Raw genomic sequence first — 24,545 nt, 5'->3', positions numbered from 1 at the left:
CCACTGCACATGAACACAGGATCCCTGCTGTGGATGAAGATCTCCACTGCACATGAACACAGGATCCCACCTGTGGATGAAGATCTCCACTACACATGAACACAGGATCCCTCCTGTGGATGAAGATCTCCACTGCACATGAACACAGGATCCCTGCTGAGGATGAAGGTCTCCACTGCACATGAACACAGGATCCCACCTGTGGATGAAGATCTCCACTACACATGAACACAGGATCCCTGCTGTGGATGAAGATCTCCACTGCTCATGAACACAGGATCCCACCTGTGGATGAAGATCTCCACTGCACATGAACACAGGATCCCTGCTGAGGATGAAGATCTCCACTGCACATGAACACAGGATCCCACCTGTGGATGAAGATCTCCACTACACATGAACACAGGATCCCTGCTGTGGATGAAGATCTCCACTGCACATGAACACAGGATCCCTCCTGTGGATGAAGATCTCCACTACACATGAACACAGGATCCCTCCTGTGGATGAAGATCTCCACTGCACATGAACACAGGATCCCTGCTGTGGATGAAGATCTCCACTACACATGAACACAGGATCCCTCTGTGGATGAGGATCTCTACTGCACATGAACACAGGATCCCTCCTATGGATGAAGGTCTCCAGTGCACATGAACACAGGATCTCTCCTGTGGATGAAGATCTCCACTGCACATGAACACAGGATCCCTCCTGTGGATGAAGATCTCCACTGCACATGAACACAGGATCCCTCCTGTGGATGAAGATCTCCACTACACATGAACACAGGATCCTCCCTGAGGATGAAGATCCCCACTACACATGAACACAGGATCCCTCCTGAGGATGAAGATCCCCAGTGTACATGAACACAGGATCCCACCTGTGGATGAAGATCCCCACTACACATGAACACAGTATCCCTCCTGTGGATGAAGATCTCCACTACACATGAAGACATGATCCCTGCTGTGGATGAAGATCTCCACTACACATGAACACAGGATCCCTGCTGTGGATGAAGATCTCCACTGCACATGAACACAGGATCCCTGCTGTGGATGAAGATCTCCACTGCACATGAACACAGGATCCCTCCTGTGGATGAAGATCCCCAGTGTACATGAACACAGGATCCCTCCTGTGGATGAAGATCCCCACTACACATGAACACAGGATCCCTCCTGTAGATGAAGATCTCCACTACACATGAAGACAGGATCCCTGCTGTGGATGAAGATCTCCACTACACATGAACACAGGATCCCTGCTGTGGATGAAGATCTCCACTGCACATGAACACAGGATCCCTGCTGTGGATGAAGATCTCCACCGCACATGAACACAGGATCCCTCCTGTGGATGAAGATCTCCACTGCACATGAACACAGGATCCCTCCTGTGGATGAAGACCTCCACTACACATGAACACAGGATCCCTCCTGTGGATGAAGATCTCCACTGCACATGAACACAGGATCCCTCCTGTGGATGAAGATCTCCAGTGCACATGAACACAGGATCCCTCTTGTGGATGAAGATGTCCACCGCACATGAACACAGGATCCCTCCTGTGGATGAAGATCTCCACTGCACATGAACACAGGATCCCTCCTGTGGATGAAGATCTCCACTACACATGAACACAGGATCCTCCCTGAGGATGAAGATCCCCACTACACATGAACACAGGATCCCTCCTGAGGATGAAGATCCCCAGTGTACATGAACACAGGATCCCACCTGTGGATGAAGATCCCCACTACACATGAACACAGTATCCCTCCTGTGGATGAAGATCTCCACTACACATGAAGACATGATCCCTGCTGTGGATGAAGATCTCCACTGCACATGAACACAGGATCCCTCCTGTGGATGAAGATCTCCACTACACATGAACACAGGATCCCTGCTGTGGATGAAGATCTCCACTGCACATGAACACAGGATCCCTGCTGTGGATGAAGATCTCCACTGCACATGAACACAGGATCCCTCCTGTGGATGAAGATCCCCAGTGTACATGAACACAGGATCCCTCCTGTGGATGAAGATCCCCACTACACATGAACACAGGATCCCTCCTGTAGATGAAGATCCCCACTACACATGAACACAGGATCCCTCCTGTGGATGAAGATCTCCACTGCACATGAACACAGGATCCCTCCTGTGGATGAAGACCTCCACTACACATGAACACAGGATCCCTCCTGTGGATGAAGATCTCCACTGCACATGAACACAGGATCCCTCCTGTGGATGAAGATCTCCAGTGCACATGAACACAGGATCCCTCTTGTGGATGAAGATGTCCACCGCACATGAACACAGGATCCCTCCTGTGGATGAAGATCTCTACTACACATGAACACAGGATCCCTCCTGTGGATGAAGATCTCCACTACACATGAACACAGGATACCTCCTGTTGATGAAGATCTCTACTGCACATGAACACAGATCCCTCCTGTGGATGAAGATCTCCACTACACATGAACACAGGATACCTCCTGTGGATGAAGATCTCCACTGCACATGAACACAGGATCCCTCCCTGTGGATGAAGATCTCCACTGCACATGAACACAGGATCCCTCCTGTGGATGAAGATCTCCACTGCACATGAACACAGGATCCCTCCTGTGGATGAAGATTTCCACTGCACATGAACACAGGATCCCTCCTGTGGATGAAGATCTCCACTACACATGAACACAGGATCCCTGCTGTGGATGAAGTTCTCCACTGCACATGAACACAGGATCCCTCCTGTGGAAGGAGATCTCCACTACACATGAACACAGGATCCCTGCTGTGGGTGAAGATCTCCACTACTCATGATTACAAGATCTCTCCTGTGGCATTGTTTGGCTGTTTATTAGTCTTTGCTTGCTAACCCCGCTTCTCGATCTGGGCTCAAATATTCCAGTCACGATCCCTCCTCCTCAACCAGTGGTGTCCTGAGTCCTTGTATGATTACCAATAAGCCAGGCAGTGAGCCAGCCCACACATCCCCCTCCAGGGCACATGCTCCTGGTCCAGATTCCAGTGGTCATACCCGCCGTGACGCTGGGCTCCCGCTCCAGGCTCTGGGGCCACAAGTCTGCGTTAACCTCTGCACCTGCGGTTTGATGCCATGTGTCTGGGGCTTTCTTGGTCCTTGTAAACTGTCAAGGACAAAGCCAAAAATGGTCCCAGTACAGCTTCTGATGGGAGAAGTGGAAGCAGGGGTTCCCAACGGAGCCCAGCCCCCAGGGCCTGGCTCTCTGTGGTCCTCAGGGCCCTGCTTGGCCTCCTGGAGGAGCCTAGGTCTGGGTGGGGCAGGATGCAGGCTACCTTGACCCCACCCTCCGGCAGGGTGCGGTCCTGGCAGGGCCTGTTTGGGCCCCCTCACTACTGTCTAGAAGCGTACCCGGTCTGCAGGGCCAGGCCCCATGTGAGGAGTGAGGGGGCAAGGCTTGCAGAGCCTCTCCTGGTCTCTTGGGACTCAGCAGGGGCAGGATGGGGACAGATGCACAGTATTTTCCTTCCCAGGCTGCAAGGAAACAGAAGCACGGCCACGGGTGCCACCTGACATCACAATCGCAGAAGTTTCTTGCTTAGCTGCCATTCTACCCCTTGTGCCACATCTCAGCCACCTTTTCCGTTGCTTATTTTGGAGGTGGGAGTCTAGCAGACCCCCCTTCCTCATGGATGGGCTTGAACTGTGATCCCCTGGATCCACTCTTCTGACTAGCTGGGTTTGTGGGCACAAGCCACCAGTGCTAGGCATAGAACGTTTGGCTGGGATGCTCAGATACTGCAGGAATTATTGAAAACCCAGTGGGAACCATGGGAAGTGTGCGTCACCTACTTTGAAAGACTCAGCCCGGTGTGCTCTGAGGGTGAGGACGCTGTCTGTCCTGTCTGTGCTGGTGTCCCTGCCCCCTTGCAGGCTTCCCAGGGTTATGATGGTTTATGATGGTGGGGTGATTAGTAAGAGAGTAACAAGGCTCACACTTGTGCTCCTGACTCAGGAGTGGAACCAGTCCAGGCAGGAAAGTCCATGGAACTCTTATCTCCAATTAACCACCAGCTTGAGCACTGGCCTCGAGCAGAAAAGCTCAGAGACAGCACCTAGACCCTGAGCTCAAACTCCCTCATGACGGGGGGGGGGGAGGGAGAGAGAGAGAGAGAGAGAGAGAGAGAGAGAGAGAGAGAGAGAGAGAGAGAGAGAGAGCGTGCATTAGACAGTGCAGAATCCATCCTAAGAGACGGTAGGGCCAAGGCCTAGTACAAAGTCTGTTTGCAGGGGGGTGGAAGAGGAAGGAGGGAGCAGAGAGAGGGGAGCCCCAGGCAGCTCTGGAGCCATATGGAGCCATGTGGGGTCAGAGTGACAGGAGGGAAAGTGGTTGGGAAAGTGGAGTCTTGCTTAGAGAGAAATCTGTGTGCACTGAAGGCAGAAAGCGGGGCTGTGAACTGGTGGATCTGCTATGAGACGTGGGGCGGAGGCTTCACAGGAGGTCACTGCAGGACGCCTGCATCCACGCCACAGACGTGCGAGGGGTGGGCAGTGCGGGCTGCCTCGTGGGCCTCACGTTTACAGGCTGGGTGAGATGGGCTTTGCGGTGAAGATGGCGTCTCTTCTCCTTGGCCTGCTTTGTCATGCTGTGGAAGGGGGTAGGGCTGCCCTTACTTCGGCCTTAGCCCTCTCTGATCCTTTCTCTTATTTATTTTATCTTATTCTATTTTTTGCACTGGTTCTGGGGCCTGAACTCAAGACTTAAATGCTGCCCCTGAGCTTTTTTGCTGAAGTTTAGCACACTACCATTTGACGCACAGCTCCTCTTCTTGCTTCTTGGTGGTTGACTGGAGAGGAGGCACATAGACTTTCCTGCCTGTGCTGGCTCTGAGCTGGCTCCTCGGTTGGAATGACAGGTGGCCAGGCCTTCTGGTAGGTCTTCTCGTACTCGTCCTTTCATATGGTCTAAATTCCAAAGGGCAGCCCCTCTCCTCAGCACACAGAATGGACTTCCTTCCAGGCATCCATTCACATGGATGAAAAGCTTCATGTTTGAGAAGGAAATTCAGGTGCTGAAGCCAGGAAGTCAAGGTCCGGGTCAAGGTCAAGGTCAAGGTCAGAGAGACTAAGCTCTGGAGAGAAAACGTTTCCCAGCCTGGGGATTTCTCACCCAGGGTCTCCTTGAAAGGGCTGTCTCCTCCTAGCCTTTGGTGAAGTCCTTATTCTTCTCAGGGCCAGCAATGAACTTGACTGGCACACTGCTCACAGAAGCCAGCAGGTGGAGCCACCCACGGATCTAATGCCCCTCCGTGCTGGGCAGGGACACCTCTCAGACTCAACAGGAGGGGATTCTAACCCAAGCTTCAGGGCTATAGGCAGGTGAATTCCCAGACATGATTCCGAGCAGAGTCAGCCAGCACGGCATGATTTCATTTCCACCACATGCCCAGAAAGCAGAGGAAGGGAGCCCAGCCAGGGAAGGGAGGAAGGGAGCCTGGCCAGGGGGGATGGAGGTAAGGCCTGATGGGGAGAGTTTTATTTTACAGGACAGAAGAGTTTGAGGGGAATAAAAGAAATACAAATCAAAACAACTTTGAGATTCCACCTCACCCCAGTTAGAATGGCCACGATCAAGAAACCTGGTAACAACAGACGCTGGAGGGGGTGTGGACAGGAGGGATCACTACTACACTGCTGGTGGGAGTGTAAAGTTGTTCAACCACTCTGGAAAGCAGTATGGTTGGTTCCCAAAAGACTAGGCATAGAGCTCCCCTGTGACACAGCAATCCCACTCCTTGGCATGTACCCCAATATCCAGAAACCAGGGCATACTAAAGCCACTAGCACAACGATGTTCATTGCAGCATTATTTACCATAGCTAAGATATGGAACCAACCTAGATGCTCCTCAGTAGATGATGAGATCAAGAAGATGTGGTATTTCTACACAGTGGAATTCTGTGCTGCTATCAGAAAGAAGGGCATTGCTGGGCTGGGAGTGTGGCCTAGTGGTAGAGTGCCTGCCCAGCATGCACGAAGACCCGGGTTCGATTCCTTGGTACCACGTACATTGAAAAAGCTGGAAGTGATGCTGTGGCTCAAGTAGCAGAGCTCTATCCTTGAGGGAAAAGCCCAAGGACAGTGTTCAGGCCCTGAATTCAAGCTTCCCCACCCAAATAAACATCTCTCAGAAAGAATGACATCACCCCGCTCATAAGGAAATGGAAATACTTGGAAAAATATTAAGTGAAGTAAGCCAGAACCAAAGGAACATAGGTTCAACGGTTTCCCCCATTTGTAATAATAAGTACACATCTAGGACTCTCCTAGGAGAGGATTACAATAACTCAGAAGCTAGGTACATAAGGTCACATAGGATGAGACAAAATGAAAGGATGTAGGATATGGAAACAAGCGCTTTATCTTGTGCGATTGTTGTTCTTGGTGTACTATGCAATTTCTCTTTTCTTTCTTTGCCCTAATGGTTAATCTCATATTGTTACAGTATCTGACTTTTTTTTTTACCTGGCATATTGTATATACGTTTATTTGTTTTTTTTGAGATGGTTGGGAGGAGGTGGGGGAGGGATATAGGGACAAAAACATGAGAAGGGATATCAATGTATGAGAAGTAAATGTACCTATTACCTGATGATAACCGTAACCCAAAGAAAGAAGGAAAGAAAGAAAGAAAGGAAAGGGTGGGTTTGGGGGAGAGATGGTAGAAATGGCTGTACACCTGTGTCAATGTTACCAAAGTGTGAACTAAAAAACAGCTAAGAGAGTCCACTTATGTTTATACACATGCACATGCACTCACACACATATGTATATATACATAACTACATACAGTGTGCACATTCCCAGAAGTCAGAACATGGAATGTCAGAACAGTCCCGGCTGCTGCCGTAACGAGTCTGGGGTGGAAAGTCTCCCCCGCTGTGTGTTGGCCCTGGGCTGGAGGCCGCAGGAAGCCCTGAATTGCCCCCCCCTTGTATGAAGGTTTTTGAGCTCTTGAGCCCAGATTGCCCACTGGGGTGAAGGTCAGGGGTCCGGACCTGCCTCTATCTGATTCCCGCTCACAGAGGCCCGTGAAGGCTGGTGTGCTGGGGCGCTGTGCAGAGGTAGTGAGGATACAAGGAGGCTGTCTGACCAGTGGAGGAGGTCATGCAGGCTTCTCCAGGCAGGGGGTGAATGTCAGTCCTGGTCCCACAGGGACCCTGGTTACCCAGGCCCATGGTTTCCCCATTTGCAGGCGGAGGACCAGACCATCTCTTCAGGCCGGGCCCCGTCTGGATGGACAGCTATCTACCTGGACATCTCTCCAGGCCTGGCCCTGTCTGGATGGACAGCTATCTACCTGGACATCTCTCCAGGCCGGGCCCCGTCTGGATGGACAGCTATCTGGGCATCTCTCCAGGCCAGGCCCCGTCTGGATGGACAGCTATCTGGGCATCTCTCCAGGCCAGGCCCCAGTCTGGATGGACAGCTATCTACCTGGACATCTCTCCAGGCCGGGCCCCGTCTGGATGGACAGCTATCTGGACATCTCTCCAGGCCGGGCCCCGTCTGGATGGACAGCTATCTGGACATCTCTCCAGGCCGGGCCCCATCTGGATGGACAGCTATCTACCTGGACATCTCTCCAGGCCGGGCCCCGTCTGGATGGACAGCTATCTGGACATCTCTCCAGGCCGGGCCCTGTCTGGATGGACAGCTATCTACCTGGGCATCTCTCCAGGCCGGGCCCCGTCTGGATGGACAGCTGTCTACCTGGACATCTCTCCAGGCTGGGCCCCGTCTGGATGGACAGCTATCTACCTGGACATCTGTCCAGGCCGGGCCCCGTCTGGATGGACAGCTATCTGGGCATCTCTCCAGGCCTGGCCCTGTCTGGATGGACAGCTATCTGGGCATCTGCCTGCTGCCTGCCTAGGTGTAATTGCATTGAGATTGAAATCACTGAAGTGTAAATAACAGGTGTTGTCCTGTGAGGGTGTAGACCTGGCCAGGCCCCATGCAGTGTTCAGGGGCCGGGCAGCAGCGTGCCCCTCCCGTGCTGGACAGTCACCCATGCCCACACCAGGGACACCAGCCCGTCCCAGTTTCTTCTTCAAACCTGACAGCCACCACAGCAAGTCATGTCCACCTGGGCCTGCTTCCCAGCAGGAGCGGGAGGGAGGGAGGGGGGGGGGGAGGGAGGGAGGGGGGAGGGAGCCCACACAGGGTGCAGTGAGGGCTGCACTGGACAGGAGGCCCGGCGGGCCTGGCCTCCGTTCCTCTGCTCTCAGCCGGCCTGAGACCCCATCAGGGCAGAGGCCGCTCCGGGCGGAAGCCGCCTGCTGGCGGCTCTCTTATCTCTTACATTACCGGAATCCCACATTCAGACCATGCCCCGGGTGGGGGCACCTGGCGAGGTCATTGAGCCACCCGTGGGTCTGCAGCACCCGTGGGTAATTCCTCTGCAGCAGACCCGAAGGCTGTGTTGCCTCCCCTCTCTGGCCCCGCAGCATGGCGTCAGGGTCTGAGAGCTGGTTGCTAAATGTCACTGAGCACTTGGCCCTCCGGGGTGCTCCTCTGACAGGAGCGGGAGCGTGGGGAGGCTGTGAGGGGGCGGTGCGGGGGCTCTGGAAGTTGGCGGCAGACGCGGGGTGTGGCAGTGCTGTGGTGTGGACTGCGGCAGGAATGGAGCTCGGAGTGGGCGGCTGGGGCCCTGCCGGCTGCCACACTGACCACAGAGAGAACAGCAGGGGAGCCCAGAATAGTGCCGGCGCAGAATCTCAGGCAACGGGATGCAAGCCGGAGGCTGAGAGGCCGACCGGGGAGGGAGGAGGAAGGTGGGCCCTAGCCTGGCTGTGTTTGCACACTCAGGTTCACGCCAGACACGTGGGCAGGAGGAACGCGGCCCTGGGCGTCAGGGAGGTGCGTCTGCTCCCCAGCGCTCCATCTCAAGTGCCCCTGGCCCCTGCTCTCCACAAGCCACACACTCACCCTTATCACGGAGTCCAGCCCCAGCCCGGGGCCCTCTGCACGGCCACTCTCGCTGGAGGCAGAGCTCATGAGGCCCAATGCGGAGTTGTGTGGCTGGGGTCTCCTCCTGGGGTATCTCTGGGCTGCCCCAGGCCTGGAGCTGCACCCGTCCTGAGGTGCCCTGGAGCCGAGCCTGACTTGGTCACTGAGACCACAGGCCAAACAAGCCCATGGGCGTTGCTGTGACAACTGGACGCTGAGGGCTGGGTTTCCGTGGAAACAGCACAGGACTCGTTACGGGACTGAGGAGCTGTGGCTTGGAAGCCGTTCCCCTGGACACGTGGGGTGAAGCCGTCTCTGCGTGGCTGCCCCAGCCCCCAGGTGCAGGTTCCTCTCCACCCAGAAACCTGCAGGCTTAATTTAACCCTTGACAAGGAGCTCTGCACCATTAATGCAACGCCGTGTCCGGGGCAGGCGGCCGGAGGCCTGGGGAGGGGATCCTGCTGCCCCACCCTTCCACGTGGGGGGCCCCCTGAAGCGGCGTTCCCCTGGCCCTCTTCCAGGGTTTCCAGGACGCTGGGCCTGGCCACGTAGAGTCGCATTTCTTTCTGTTCAGCTGCCCACGAAGTCCACTGGGGGGTGGGAGAGGGTCTGCAGGAAGGGTGTGATCGTGTCAGGAAGGACACCTTCCGTGGTGCCCAGAGCAGCCCTCTCTGCTCCAGCGTGGGCCTTCTGGGGTCTCAGGACTGGGTCTAACACTCCCGGGCCTGGGTGAATCCCCCGAAGGCTCCCCATTCCCAGCCGGGACCACTCTGAGCCGGACTGGTGCTGGTGAGATCTGGCAGCCACTGGAAGTGACCTCTCCTCCCACGCGAGGGGCCAGCCTGCATGGGGATCTGGGGGGGGGATGCCCCCATCTCCCTCAGGGATCTGAGGAGTCTGCCAGGCAGGTCAGGTCCGGAAGGGACTAGAAAGTAAGGCAGACACTTAGTACTCAGTGTGCCTGTTCTAGCACTGCCACCCGAGGACCGGACAGGACCAGCTTCTGAAGGTGAGACGCCTGTGCCCAAAAGAGGCTCTCCCTGGAAGTGCTCCTGCGCTTCCCAGGACGCCGGGGCCCCTACTCGGCCCACCTGGACAGCCGTCATGCAGGCCTTCAGAGACGGGCTGGCAGAGGCGGGCCAGGCCTCTCGGCCGTGTGTGCAGCCCACTGTATCCAGGTGCGGCCCAGGGGAGGACTCTGGAGGCTGACCTGGGCCTCTGGTCCAGGTTCCACCCTGGTCATGGTCTAGGCACCTCCTGGGAAGCAGACCTAGAGACCGGGAGCTCCCGGTGGACATGGGGGTCCAGTTCATGGACCGGGGCTTGAAGGCTTCATCCTGGACCTTAAGAAGAGAGGGGGCTGGGGGTGGAGGGTGCGGGAGGGGGGTCTCAGTTGAAGCTGGAGCAAAGGTGGGGTGAGGGGCTCTGGAGGTGAGAATGACTGGACTGCCCACCTGTCAGACCTTATGGGCATCAGCGCTCCCCGGCCAGCAGCAAGCCCTGTCATTGCCCAGCCTGCTGTCCACCACCCCCAGCCATAGCCCACTACTGTTGCCCACAGCCCTGGCCTAGGGCCCCTCGCTGCCCAGTACACCTGCCTCTGCCATGCGCCCAGCAGGCTGCGTCAGAGTGGCGCCCTGAGCTGTCCGGAAGCGCCGTTCAGAGGGGCTTTTCCACCGCCTCACAGCCTCGGAGCGCAGACAATCTGCAGCCTGGCAGCGCAGACCCTTCTGCACTGGGACTGGCTGGGGAGTGGGCTGGCGGCCAGGCAGCTAGGCAGCCAGGCTGGGCCCTCACAGTCAGCAGTGGTGGACAGACTTGGAAGCCATGAGCAGCTCGGGCTCTGTCTGAGCTGGCGTCTGGGCCAGGGTCCAGTCAGCTCTGGGATTAGAGGGCAGTGCACACAGTCCACTTCCTGCCCAGGCCACACGGTTTGGACAGAGCCCAAAGGGGCCATGACCCCAGCCCGCTGGCTTTGGGCAGCCAGGGAACTGCCCGGAGCAGTCCCCACTGCCCCGCGGACCTGCCTGCTTACCTGGTGTGCAGTCAGCCCCCGAGTGACAGCCGAGACGGCCACAGACAGCAAACCAGACACCAGAGTGGTTTCAGCCACAGGGGCAGCCCAGGGCCACGCAGGGCCACGGACACCCCATTCCTCCACACCCTAGTCCCAAGACTACTTGTTTGTCCCTTGCCGGGAGGACACCTGAGTCACAGCCAGGCTGCAGCATCCTCATTCCTGGAGACTGAGTGGGGACGAGAGGCCAGCCAGGGTGGGGTGAGGCAGTGCAGTCCTGCTCTCTGCACGGGGAGGGGCTCTAGAACACCCACAGGACTCCTCAGGGCCCTTCTGCTCCAGGCGGGCTGGGGCCTGGGGTGGCAAGTCACGGCAGATGGCACAGAGAGGCCTTCGGGGAGGGCTTTCCGGGACCAGGCAGGGTCCCTGCGCTCACCCATCCCAGGCTTGTCTATTCAGAAGGCGGCCGGGGCTGCTGTAACGACAAAGGGCAATCCTGCCCTGGCGGGGCAGCTCAGGGACCCCAGTCTCCACCCTTCTCTCAGGACTGCTGGGGCCTGAACCCTGGACCACGGCGAGGAGTGGGGTCAGGAGGGCACCGCGTGGGATGGGGGGCAGCCTGCCCTCAGGGGTCTGAACTCTACCTGGTGGCTCAGGACAGTAATCCTAGCTATTCAGAAGGCTGAGGATTGTGCTTCAAAATCAACCAGGCTAGAAAAGCCTGGTAGTCTCGATCTCCAAAGTAATCAGCAAAAAATGGCTAGAGGCATGGTTCTCGTGGTAGAGCACCAGCTGAGCAAGTGTGAAGTCCTGAGTTCAAACTCTGTACCAGCAGCAAAACAAAACAACCTATCACATAAGAAGGCGGAAGGCTGGGCCGAGAGTGTGGCCTAGTGGTTAAAGTGTTTGCCTAGCATGCATGAAGACCCGGGTTCGATTCCTCGGTACCACATACATAGAAAAAAGCCGGAAGTGGTGCTGAGGCTCAAGTGGTAGAGCTCTAGCCTTGAGAGAGTCCAAGGACAGTGCTCAGGCCCTGAGCTCAAGCCCAGGACTGGCAAAAAAAAAAAAAAAAAAAGAAGGCGGAAGGCCAGTTCACAGACCATTCTGTGAGAAAAGATTTGCAAGTGATTTGTCCAGTGGCGGATGGAGATTCCTTCATGAGCAGACGCGATGTTCACCGAGCAGCAGCCACATCTTCACAACAGCCCGCAGGTGGACACAGCCCGGCATCTGTTGATGGTCCGAGCCGTGTGGGCCCATCCTGACAGCAGGCGCGTGCCGGTCAGGAGGGAAATGGACCTGGCAGTGGGCTCCGAGCTGTGGCCCGCTGAACAATCAACAGGCAGTTGCACAAAACCAACACCGGAAGCTGAAACGTGTCCTGTCTGGGGGAGGCAGGTGGGTGGAGAGCGGGAAGGTGGGAAAATACAGGCCAGAGACTCAGCATTCACACGTGAAGGCAGAACTAGGAAAGGGGAGCCCGGGGGGCGGAGGGGCTGGGGGTCGGGGAACGGTGGAAGGGGTGGCACAGATGCATGGTGCTCATGAGCCAACATGTGGAGCTGAAACCCTATGCCCGCTGTCTGAAGATAATACCCGCTACGTCAAAATACATTTCTACAAACAAAAAACGGAGGGAAAGTCCAACCCAGGCTGCGAAGGCCTGTGTGCAGGCGCTGCCATCAGCCCGTCACGGGGACAGCACTGGCCTGGCATTTCCCTGGCAGCCCCTCGGCCTGGGCGGTGCTCAGCTGCAGCCTCCCCTCCAGCGCACCTGGGAATTCCTGAAATACAGGATCTGTGGGCTTGTGTCCAGCCACAAGCAGGGAGGAACCAACAGAAGCCGTGTACCCGTGGCTGGCTCAGGCTGCCATGGCCCATGGGGCCTTCTGGTGCAGGTAGAGCCACGTCCCGCTTCTCATCTCAGGAAGTGAGGGCGTCATTTACCACCTGCCAGAGGGGCTTCCAGGGAAGGTGATAAGCACAAAGGCTGGCAGGGCACCAGGTCTGCCACATCTCTGGAGGGGGGCGATGCTGGTAGGCAAGGAGCTGAGGTAGCTGCCCTACTCAGAGCGAGAGGCCAGGTGTGCAGGCGTGGCTGGGTCTCCAGGGGGAGGGGAGACTACCACGAGGAGGCAGGGCCAGCTTGATAGAGAACTCAGGCCCTAAACAAGGCCAGGCCCACAGCAGCTCTGCAGCCATAGCAAGAATCAGCCCCCCCCTGCACCCCCCGGTGATCTGGGCCATGGCAAGGGCAGCTGGGGGCCCTGAGGGGCCCCAGGCAGGACCCCCAGCACCTGAGCTTAAGGAGAGGTAGAGAAATGCAGGCAGCCCCAGAACTGGGTGTTCTGAGGAGAGACCTTTCCTCGCGTACGTAGCCGGGGGCAGGAGCCTGCCCTCGGAGCTGGACCTCATACGGGCTTCCACTTGGGCCTTCCAGGTGGCTGTCACCCCGTGTGGCCCCCGGAGGCCTGGCCAGCCCTGGGTGGCCGCAGTGTGGTCTCCCTGGGCGGCTTGCAAACCCTCGGTGGTGAGCTCGGCCTGCACACGGCTGCCGCTGCGGGCCAGGGCGGTGGGCGTGGCTCCTCCTGCCATGTGTCACACTCCACAGCCTGACAGGGAGGTGGCAGTGGGCAGGGCGGGGCAGTGCAGGCTGGCCAGGTGGAGCCAGAAGGTCTCCTTCCGCAGAACCTGATGGCTCCAGCTCTGAGGCCAGGTAGGTGCTAGCTCCCCTCGAACGCGAGGCCCGAGGGGCCGGGTGGGGCACCTGAGGGCCCCAGGGAGTGTGGGCGGCAGGGCGGCAGTCCAGTTTCTCCTCCTAGCCACTGCCTGACAGCAGAGGCTGGGAAACACAGGCGTGCGAGGGGAGACACACAGGCACTGCCCAGGCCTGGTCTCGGGCCTGTTGCTTTCCAGGATGCTTTAGAGAAGCCACAGCCCCTCATGGGGGCCTGAACAGCCCTGGCCGGCCTTGCCCGAGCCCTGGGACACCTGCATCCTCAGTAGTGTGCACCACCTCTCCAGTGGAGGGCTAGGGCAGACAGGGCCCACTCACAGAGGCCCGGTCACGCGGCCACTGGGGTGGGGTGGGGGAGACACCAGGGCCTCAGTTCTGCACTCTGCGGCTCTTGGCTGGGCCACGACACACTGCTGTCTCGGGGGCCTAAGGTTGGGACTCAGCGCCAGGGAAGGCAGGCGGAAGGCTAGGCAGTGGTGGCCAGGCCGGCCTCCCACTCCCTGGACAGCCCTGGGACGTTTCTAATTGTTGCTGACTGACTCACCTCCGCTTCAAAGGCCTTGGCCCTGGTTCAGCTATTTAACCTGCTGCCCCCCATGCTGGAATCCACTCCTGGGGAGCTGAGCCCCGCCTGCAGGCCTGCCGTTCACCTGGGCAGATTCCGGCTCCTCCTGCTCCTGCTGCTGCTCCTCCTCCTCCCCCCAGCCAGCTCTCTCCAGCCTGCAGAGTGGCCCTGTGGGCCTGGCCCCGGCCCCCTGGCCCCAGCCATGTCCCAACAGGTGTCTCTGTGGCACCACTACCTGCTGGCCATCCGCTCGAGGGAGGCCCCCCGCGTGCAGGACTACCTCCGCGCGGAGGACGTGCTGCTGACCCTGCTGGAGCGCGTGCACGCCCTGGACCCCCGCTTCCTCGTGGACTACTCCCGCCACCTGAAGGCCTTCCAGTTTGCGCTGCGCTCCTCGGAGGACCCGCTGGACGTAGAGCTCCCCCTGAGGGTGGACGCCCAGGACCTCCTGATTGAGGAGCTGGACGCCACCAGGCCAGGGGACAGCCCTGCTCTCTGCTGCCTGGGCATCCCCAGGGGGGCGGCCGGCCTGGAGCCGTGGACGACGGACGACGTCTTCAGTGCCTCCTCTGAGTGCGGCCCCAGGTGCTGTGGACATATCGTCCCGAGCAAGGTCCTGCGTGTCCTCAAGGACCTTCTGGTGGCTGCCATTGTGCACTGCAAACACCACGGTCTCATCCCGCCAGGTGGGGCTGGGCGCATGCGCCGTGCGCAGTGTGCGTGTGTGTGTTGTGTGCGTGTGTGTGTGTGTGTGCGCTCGCGCTGTGTGTGTGTGCTGTGTGCGTGTGCACGTGTGTGTGCACTCAGGTGGGCCTCCCCACTGTGCGTGTGTGGGGTGTGAGCGCATGAGGGTAACTGGGTGTCACTTTTCATGTGTGCCGGTCCTGGGACTTGAACTCAGGGCCGGGCGCTGTCCCTGTGCCTCCGTGCTCAAGGCTGGTGCTGTATGACTTGGAGCCCCGGCCCTACCTCGAGCTTCGGGGTAGTCTCTGGACGGGGCTGGCTTCCAGCTGTGGTCCCAGGATCTCAGCCTCTTTGGCTGGGTTACAGGCCACCAAAGCCAGGGGGGTGCTTTGTAAAGGCTTGAACTCCAGGCCCGTGGGTTGCTGGCTGAGGGTTCTGGGTATGGCACAGCTGTCTGTGATGACATGCTCAGCCTCTGACCGTCACAGCGTCAGGTCCTGTGTGTGTGTGAACATGTGCATGCACAGGGGGCATGTGTAACTGTGTGTGTACACCTGGGTGTACACACACGGGAAGGCCTGCCCACGTGCTATGGACACATGTGTGCATGTGTCTGTTTGCTGAGTTTCTAACTGGTGACCTGGTGCCCAGCAGGAAGCCCCACCCCCGGCTCAGGGCTCTGGGGCTGGGTGCTGGCCGCGGGTCTAGGGAAATCTGGCTGGTGTGGTTGGGGGGCCTGGGCCTGGCTGGGCAGGAGGTAGGGCCTAGCTGGGAGGGTGGGTGCAGGCGGTGGGGCCAGGACGGGGACACTGAGGGCAGAGTCCTCCTTTCTGGAGATCACAACCAGGACACAAGTTGTCCTGCCGGGACACTGGGGTGGGAACAGAATATCCTGCTTCTCCTGGGAGGGGACAGGTGTGACCCCGGCAGCTACCGCTTCCTCGGGGGGGTGTTCTGTCTGGAGTCACCTTCCTGGCTCTTTCTGGGAGGGGACAGGTGTGACCCCGGCAGCTGCCGCTTCCTTGGGGGGTGTTCTGTCTGGAGTCACCTTCCTGATCTTTCTGGGAGGGGACAGGTGTGACCCCGGCAGCTCCGCTTCCTCGGGGATGTGTTCTGTCTGGAGTCACCTTCCTGATCTTTCTGGGAGGGGACAGGTGTGACCCCGGCAGCTGCCGCTTCCTCGGGGGGTGTTCTGTCTGGAGTCACCTTCCTGGCTCTTTCTGGGAGGGGACAGGTGTGACCCCGGCAGCTGCCGCTTCCTCGGGGGGGTGTTCTGTCTGGAGTCACCTTCCTGGCTCTTTCTGGGAGGGGACAGGTGTGACCCCGGCAGCTTCCTCGGGGGGCGGGTGTTCTGTCTGGAGTCACCTTCCTGGCTCCCGCTGCCCCTCATGGGCCCATGACGCTGGTGCCAGGCTGGCCAGCCCCTCAGAGGTCAGTGACTGCCCAGGCCACTCGAGTGTGCGCCTCTGTTCTGAGCATGCACCCCCAGCCCTCTGCACTGGGTGAACAGGCCAGCTCTTTCCTTGGGTCTTTTTGGGCCCTGGGGACCTCACAGCCACCGCCTGGCACCCATCCCGGTGCCCTGTCTGCTGATTCATGGATCCAGTAGGTCCTCGGGCCTGGCAGAGGATGGTGTCTGGATGGGGACTCCCTAGACCTGCCTAGTGGGTGTCCTGGGTCGGAGACTGACCCGAGTCCAGAGGCTGGCATTTGCTGCCTGGCTCCTGGGGCTCCTCCGTCCCTGGGCACTTTTCCAGTCATCTCCAGAGCCTTCTAATTACGGCACTAGAGTGGCAAACCATGTCTGTCTTCTTCCTGGCCAAACATGGCCATTCCCAGGTGGCCCTGTGTCCCGCAGGCCCCACGGCTGGGCGCCCCTGTTGGGGTAGCAGGAGGTTCTGAGCCAAGCAAGCCGCAGTGCCTCCTTCCATGCCCGTGCTGCTGCCTGAGAGGCCCCTGGGCCTGGGCCCAGTCCCCGCCACCTCCTCCCCAGCTCCTGGCAACGGCCAGAGCAGAGGTGGGGGGGCTCTGGTGAGCACAGGGGGGCTCTGGTGAGCACAGGGGGTTCTGGTGAGCACAGGGGGCTCTGGTGAGCACAGGGGGTTCTGGTGAGCACTGGGGGGGCTCTGGTGAGCACAGGGGGCTCTGGTGAGCACAGGGGGTTCTGGTGAGCACTGGGGGGCTCTGGTGAGCACAGGGGGCTCTGGTGAGCACAGGGGGGGGGCTCTGGTGAGCACAGGGGGCTCTGGTGAGCACAGGGGGTTCTGGTGAGCACTGGGGGGGCTCTGGTGAGCACAGGGGGCTCTGGTGAGCACAGGGGGTTCTGGTGGCTGGTGAGCACAATGGGGGCTCTGGTGAGCACTGGGGGGCTCTGGTGAGCACAGGGGGGCTCTGGTGAGCACAGGGGGTTCTGGTGAGCACAGGGGGTTCTGGTGAGCACTGGGGGGGCTCTGGTGAGCACAGGGGGCTCTGGTGAGCACAGGGGGGCTCTGGTGAGCACAGGGGGCTCTGGTGAGCACAGGGGGTTCTGGTGAGCACTGGGGGGGCTCTGGTGAGCACAGGGGGCTCTGGTGAGCACAGGGGGTTCTGGTGAGCACAGGGGGGCTCTGGTGAGCACAGGGGGGGCTCTGGTGAGCATAGGGGGGTTCTGGTGGGTGGCGAGCACAGGGGGGGCTCTGGTGAGCATAGGGGGGTTCTGGTGGGTGGCGAGCACAGGGGGGGCTGGCTACCTTTCAAGCCATCCTTCCAGAGGAGACAGAATGGAGCACCAGAGGGCTCTGGGCCATGGCACCTTAAGTCCTGGCAGAGAGGGAGGCCTTTGCCCCTGCACGGCAGGAGACAGCTCCTGTGGGATGGAGGGTGCAGGAGGTGGCCTGAGCGCGTGGGGCCACCAGCTCCCAGCCCTGCTACCCCAAATGCCTCCCCAGGGGGGTCTAAGGGTGGTAGAAGACAGTGCCAGCCAGATGGGGGCTGGGTGTTTCCATCGGAACCCATCATGAGTGAGGTCACCTTGAGCAAGGACTGGGGTGTGAGTAGATGGACCCTGGACACAGCTCAGCCAGGCCAGTCCACACCTTCTGGACCAGGACGCCTGGAAGGTGTCCCCAGGCCACCACCCTCTCACGGGGGACCAGGGCCTCCCCCACACTGTGAGTTGCTCCTCACACGGCCTGAACCCGGGGCCTGGCCTGGCTCGTGCTTTGTGAGGCCCAGCTGCACACACGGGGGGCCCCAGTCTGTATGGAGGGGCTCCCAGGGCAGGGCGAGCTGGTGGTTGCCATGGTCAGGGAAGATCTGGAGGGACGCAGGCCTCCCAGCTCTGTGCTCTCCCCAACGAGAACAGAACTGTCACGTCCTGTCCACGTTGGCTGAAGGCTGCCTGGGGGGTGGGAGGGCGTGTGACCTCAGACACTGCAGAAGGCCTGTCCCCGGAGGCTGTCCTCTGCAGACCCCTCAGCATGCGGGAGGTGACTGCGGGGGCCCCAGTGCACCCCCACATCCCATCTTGGGGTTCAGGTCTCTGGGTAGGGGCCTGGCCAGTGTGGCAGCGAGCAGACAAGTTCCCAGGGCAGGGCTGGTCCCCTTCCACACAGACCTGGGTCAGCGGGCTGCAGGCTGCGAGCCCGGGGCTGCCCGCGCGTGCCGAGCCCCGGGAGGGAAGCTCTGCTTCACACTGGGGCCTCGGTTCACCACTGCCCCTCGCAGCCTGGGCTCTCTCCTGGGTGGTGACTTTGGCTGGGCATGGGTGGTGGTGGGACCTCAGTCCCTGACCGGGGGCAGAGCCCCGCGCCGCGGTGCAGGCACTGGGTAGAGAGGAGGCTTAGGAGGGAAGCTGTGGACACCGCAGTGCTGAGCAGAGCCAGCCAGCCTGGCCATGGCTCCCGATGGGCAGAGACAGCCAGGGGCGGGGCGCAGGGCGAGAGTGAGGTGGCAGAGACAGGGGCAGGCACGGGGGGAGGCCTCGGGCCTCGGAGGAGCTCCCTGACCTATGCCCCGCAGGGTCGCTGAGTGTGGCCAGCCTGAAGGACGGCCAGCTCCACCTGTCCCTGCTGGTGTCCAGCGGCTGGAGGAGGATCTGCTTCAACGTCGTGCCGGCGGTGAGGAGGCGCGGGGCGGCCGCCCCGGGCGGGGCCCGGCTGGTGTCCGGATTTCCGGAGGGCGCCTGGAGGAGGATCAGCAGCCACGGGGTGGACCTGGTGCCTGCCAGCGCCCAGCACTGGAGGTAGATGCCACTTTTGGGCTCGAGGGTCCCGGGAGACGGAGGGGGGCGCCCCGGCCCCCGCCTCGCCCCCCCGGACGGATCTGCAGGCCCCTGCCTGCCTCTGCACGGTGGGCTCATTGGCCCTGAGGATCTGGGACCCAGCGGCCTGTCCCCTCCTACACAGGGTGTGCCGTGGTGGAGGGCCGGGGTGGAGGGCGCACGGGAGCCCTCAGTGACCCAGCCCGCCGCCTGCCCCAGGCAGACAGCATGTGTGTCGCCAGGTGGCAAGGACGCCAGGCCGGGACCCAGCCCAGGAGCTGGCCGGCTCTGAGCTTCCCCTCCTGGCTCGCAGGGCTGAGCCCTGGCCTCCAGGTTCCCTCCGGGGCCTCAGCCTGGTCCTCAGCCCGTGACCGCATGGGTCAGTGTCTGCTGGAGGAAGCGGCTGAGGCAGGAGTGCCCTTGAGATTCACACCAGGGCCAGGGCAGAGCCATCCAGGTTGGCCTGTAGTCACAAGCCAGGGCCTGTGGGTGGCTCCGGTGACGGGCCTGGCCTGCTCATGCGTCCTGGGGCCTGGCAGGGCCCCCACTTCACCCGGAGCAGGGTCCCTCCCCTGCAGGCTCTCTGGTACGGTGGGTGGGCGCCGAGGCTCTCCCCACAGGGTTGTTCGGCAGTCACACAGGAAGCCCCGAGCGGCAGTGCTCAGGACGGGGTGGCGGGCTGATCCGGGGCCTGCCGTGCTCCCTCGGACGGACGGTGGGCTCGGCTTTGAAGCCCACACCCCCTGCTGAGTGAGGGCCCGAGGGCACCGCCGACTTCTGCCTGGGGGCCTCGTGCTGCCACCTGCCCTGTGCAGACCCGGGAGACCCCGGGTGCCTGGGGGCTTCCACTGCCCTCGGTATTCTGCCCAGGGAGTCTGAAAGCCAACGCTGGCGTTGAACCCTTGGCTTGGCCCGCACGCACAGGCGGGCTGAGCGCACACAGCACAGGCCACGCTCATCAGGGCCACTGTCTTGCTGCCAGCCCTTCCACGCGGCTCGGGGGCCTTTGATAGTGGGGAGCAACAGAAGAGGGGCTCTTCTTTCTGGCGGTAGCTCCAGGCCTGACAGTGTGTCTGGGCTTCCAGGGCCTCCACCGAGTACATGCTCACACGGCTGCTGGGTGAGCTGGGGACCCTCCGGGGCCACCGCCTGGACAGCCTCTCCATCCTTGACCGGGTGAACCTGGAGAGCTGGAGGGGCGGCGGCCAGAGCCCTGGCCTGACCTTCGACCACCTGAAGGTACGTGGGGGGGCACCCAGGCACTGTCCCTGCTCTGCCTCGACTGCCAGAGCCAATGACCAGACAGCTGGGCATGGCAGGCCAGGCCTGTCCCTCACATGGCATCCACCAGTGGGGCAGCCACAAGTGTCCAGACAACTCCGGAGAGGTGCAGGGCTCACAGCACCGTCTGGCAAGAGATCCTGCCAGCCTGGGACTGTTGAGTCTGACCTCCAGGAGGCCACAGGGCCCAGCCTCCCCCTTTCTGGGACCCCCATGTCTGTAGACATTCCCACCACGTCCTCCCCGAAGCAGAACCAGACCACTAGGTCCCTTCCCACTGAGCTGGGTCCCATGAGGGCTTGTAGGTGTCCTTGCTGAGAAACAAGGAAGGAAGGCCCAGGGGTGACCACTGCGACTGCCCCACTCCACTGCCCCTTGAAGGCCCAGGGGCTCTGGCCATTACCACTGCCTTCCACCTGCAGGGCAGTGGAAGCTTGTGGGGCTGTGGAGTTGCAGGGTCCCTGCAGGCATCCCCTTCCTGGATTGTCCTCTGTGACCCAGGGGGACCCAGGGGCCATCACTCGGCTCAGCCATTGAAGGACAGGTGGGCTGAGCTGTTGTGGATAAAGGCTTCGCTGAGAGTCCCCTGTGTGGACTCAGGCTACTGTGAGGTGGGCAGGCCAGCTTCCAGTGGACCTTCATGCCTGAAGCCTGGCGGCTCCAGTCCCCAAACTGAGCTGAGAGGTGTTGGGACTGGAGGAAGGAAAAGAAGCTGAGGAGGCAGAATTGCAGCTAAGCAGCATTCCAGGGCCTCCAGGCAGGAGGGAGGCAGGTCCAGTGTCCTGGGGCAGCCCCTGGGGTGGGCTGCAAAGCAGCTCCTGGAGGGGCAGGAGGGAAAGCCCAGGGGAGGCAGGGTCTTGATGTCCTGAGGGCGCCTTGGGCTTAGCTTGGGAAGACCTGGCAGAAGGAAGGGCCCGGTGGGGATGGAGGAGCCAAGCCGAGGAGAGCCTTAGGCGCTGCCCTTTGGGGTCAGCAGGTGGGGAGTGGGGAGGGCCTGGCTCTCGGGCATGGGTGGGGCAGGGTTAGTGGGAGCTGGGCATAGTGGGGGCCAGTGTGTGGGGCCTGGAGGACGGGCCCAGGCGCTGCCCCCGGGCCTGACCTGCCATCCCACAGACGGCGCTGCTGTGGGCCTCGGCGCTCTTCCCGGCCCCCGAGGACTGGGCAGAGCTGCAGGGGGCTGTGTACCGGCTGCTGGTGGTGCTGCTGTGCGGCCTGGCCACACGGCGCCTGGCCCACTTCCTCCAGCCCGGGAGCAACCTGCTGCAGGGCAGGGGCCTGGACCTCCATGCCCTCTACCAGCACGTGGAGGCCTTCGCCAGCCAGCCCGAGGGGGCCCTGCAGATCCATGCCACTCACCTGGGCCGCAGCCCCCCGCCACGCCTCGGCAGCGGGATCAAGGCCCTCCTCCAGCTTCCGGCCAGCGACCCCGCCTACTGGACCACCGCCTACTTCGATGTCCTGCTGGACAAGGTAGGGCCGCTGGCGGAGCGGACTCAGGCCCGCGGTCGCAGCAGGGCGGGGCAGAGTCCTGGCTGGCACTCTGGGCAGCCCCTCTCGGGTCAGGAGCCCCAGGGCTGAGGTAGGGTCAGGCCTCTGGTCAGAGGAAGAAGAGCATGATGCTGGGGGCGCAGGGGCCATGCACTGGCTCCTTGAACAGCTCCATGGTGCGGGCACGAGATGGCCACAGATCCCCCCGAAACCACACTTGGCACGGCCACCCTCACTCAGGGGGCAGCCTCTTGGGGTCCAATTCCTGCAGGCTCGCATGGACTCCTGTGGCCATGCATCTGAAGATTGCGTCCTCTGGTCTGCTCTTGGGGTGCCTGGCTGTTCTGCTGGCCGCCCCTGGCAAGGCCAGTGCTTGCCCTCCCCCAGGGGAAAAGGTCACCCCATCCAGGGACATCTGGCATTGGCCGGGCAACGTCTCCCTGTGCCAGCGGCAGTGAGGCCTGGTGTGGCTTCTCCACCCCGGACTAGCCAGACTCCACCGGCCGGGGTCCTGGCCTGACCCCATTTAGGAACTGTCGAGCACGAGCCTGCTCCAGGCTCTCAGCCAGCCCACGTGGGCACCCAGCCGGGCATCCTGCGCCAGGCCTGGGCTAGGGATGCCATTCCAGGGAGAGCTGCCTCCCGAGGGTGGGCTGGGCCACTTGCCCAGGCGGCTGCCGGTGTCAGGGGCCATGCTCTGGGTGGTGACTTCTGGCCTGCTTCAGTTCCAGGTCTTCAACATCCAGGACAAGGACCGCATCTCCGCCAAGCAGAGCGTCTTCCGGAAGACCAAGGCCCTGGACAGCAAGGAGAGCTGAGCCGGGCTGGGCTGCTCGGCTCTCCCCGGGGGCCCCTGGGACATTCGGGGAGGGGTGGGTGGTGGAGGGGCTCCGTCCACGGGGCGGCTGTGAGGCCAGGGTGCTGTAGCAGTTGCCGCATCCCAAGGGAGGGCGGGGGCAGCCGTGTCCACAGAGCTGGAGCTGCGGCCTGGGACCTCTGCTGTGCAGCCCTGTGGGGCAAAGAAACGCTCTGTGCTCATCCTGAATGCATTAAAGTTCCAGAACACCCAGTGGGCAGGGGCCCCGCTCTGTCTGCAGACACCCAGCACAACAGATGCTTGTGAACAGGGGACAGGTCAGACCTCAGCCTCTAACAGTGACTCCTGCCCAGGTGTCTGTCCCCACCTCCTTGTTCAGAGGACACCGAAGCCAGCAGAGGGTCCCTGGTGTACATAATATATCATAATACATAACATAGATACAGGAGTTTGAACTCGGGTCCTCTTCCTAGGCTGGCGTCCTACTACGTGAACCATGCCTCCAGCCCCATCTTTTTTGGTGGCTAGTTTGGAGATGGGAGTCCATGAACTTTTCCGCCCAGGTTTGCCTTGGACCTCAGCCTCCGGCATGGCTAGGATCACAGGCGGGGGCTGCTGGCGCCTGGCGCACTTTCTTTGCTCTATCGCCGTTGGGCACCACTGACTCCTCAGCTTCCACACTACAGCCAGTTCCCTGGGCGCTGGGCAGGCAGTGGGTCCTTTCTGGGAGCCAGCGCAGTCACACAGAGAAGCCATGTGCCCAGCGCCTTCAGAGGCTCTGCAGTCAGCCCCAGCCAACACCCATGTGAGGGGACCACCATCTCTGCCATGAGAGGGGGCTCAGTCTCCACTGGAGTCATCGTGGACTGAGGAGGCTGGGGACAGCCCGGTCTCGTCCTTGGTGTTCAGTCCGATTCAGGATGAACTCCCTTGGCAGAAGTGAGAGTTCCGACAGGACTAAAGGGCAAGGAGGTATTCTGAAGCCCTCCCCACTCCACAGCCAAACCACCCCGCCAAACTCCCCTCCTCAGGGCACGGTAGAAGAGTGTGAAGTCGGGAGTGCCGGGAGCCCACTGAGATGGGCTCGGCAGGAAGCAAGGGGACCACGGGGCTTGATGGGAGGTGACCCAGCTCTAGGGTGTAGAAGATGTGATGACGCTGTCACCCAGCCAGCCCCAGACAGTGGTCAGAAAACGCAAAGAAAGAAATCTACTATCAAAGAAACCACTACCAAGGATTATATACACACACACAGGCATATTGTACATTTAAAATAAATGAGTGGAAATGAAAACTCCTGCTTATCAGGAAAGTATTCACTCTATAACCACTGTCCTTGATACACAGATTTAATGCAGTTCCAATCAAAATTCCAGCTGGATAGTTCACAGAAGTAGACAAGATGAAGCCAAGCTTGGCTGGAAGTGCACAGGGTTCCGGCTAGGAGAGTCGGGAGAGGGAGAAGAGGCCGCACAGAGACACCAGATGGGCTGAGGAGCAGAGCAGTGAGGCCAGAAATGGCTGTTTGGGCTATGGGTTTCCACCATGTTGACAGGTCCATTAAACAGAGGAAGCCACGTGTGTGTAACAGATGTGGCTGGAACAACTTAGTGGGAATTGCTATGGGGAAATGTACTTTGACCCCGTCTCCAGGCGCAGGCAATGGGAGGGCGTCACGGCTGGCACTGCCA

General features: G+C 60.5%; 1 protein-coding gene across 1 annotated transcript; it reads left to right on the top strand.

The window, feature by feature from the left end:
• The first annotated feature begins 13,678 nt into the window (after positions 1-13,678).
• Mab21l4 (mab-21 like 4) lies at positions 13,679-23,412 on the top strand. Its single transcript, XM_090354442.1, has 6 exons — positions 13,679-13,758; positions 14,337-15,030; positions 19,028-19,250; positions 20,354-20,507; positions 21,663-22,019; positions 22,763-23,412. The coding sequence occupies exons 2-6, from the start codon at positions 14,376-14,378 to the stop codon at positions 22,853-22,855; spliced, it is 1,482 nt and encodes a 493-aa protein (XP_090210568.1). The 5' UTR covers positions 13,679-13,758; positions 14,337-14,375; the 3' UTR covers positions 22,856-23,412.
• Positions 23,413-24,545: the final 1,133 nt, after the last annotated feature.

This window comes from Megascapheus bottae, chromosome 21 (genome assembly GCF_031878675.1).
Source record: "Megascapheus bottae isolate mThoBot1 chromosome 21, mThoBot2.hap1, whole genome shotgun sequence".
In the NCBI taxonomy this organism is placed as follows: Eukaryota; Metazoa; Chordata; class Mammalia; order Rodentia; family Geomyidae; genus Megascapheus; species Megascapheus bottae.
The sequence above is the reverse complement of the archived record's forward strand: the minus strand, read 5'-3'. Positions and strand labels throughout refer to the sequence as shown.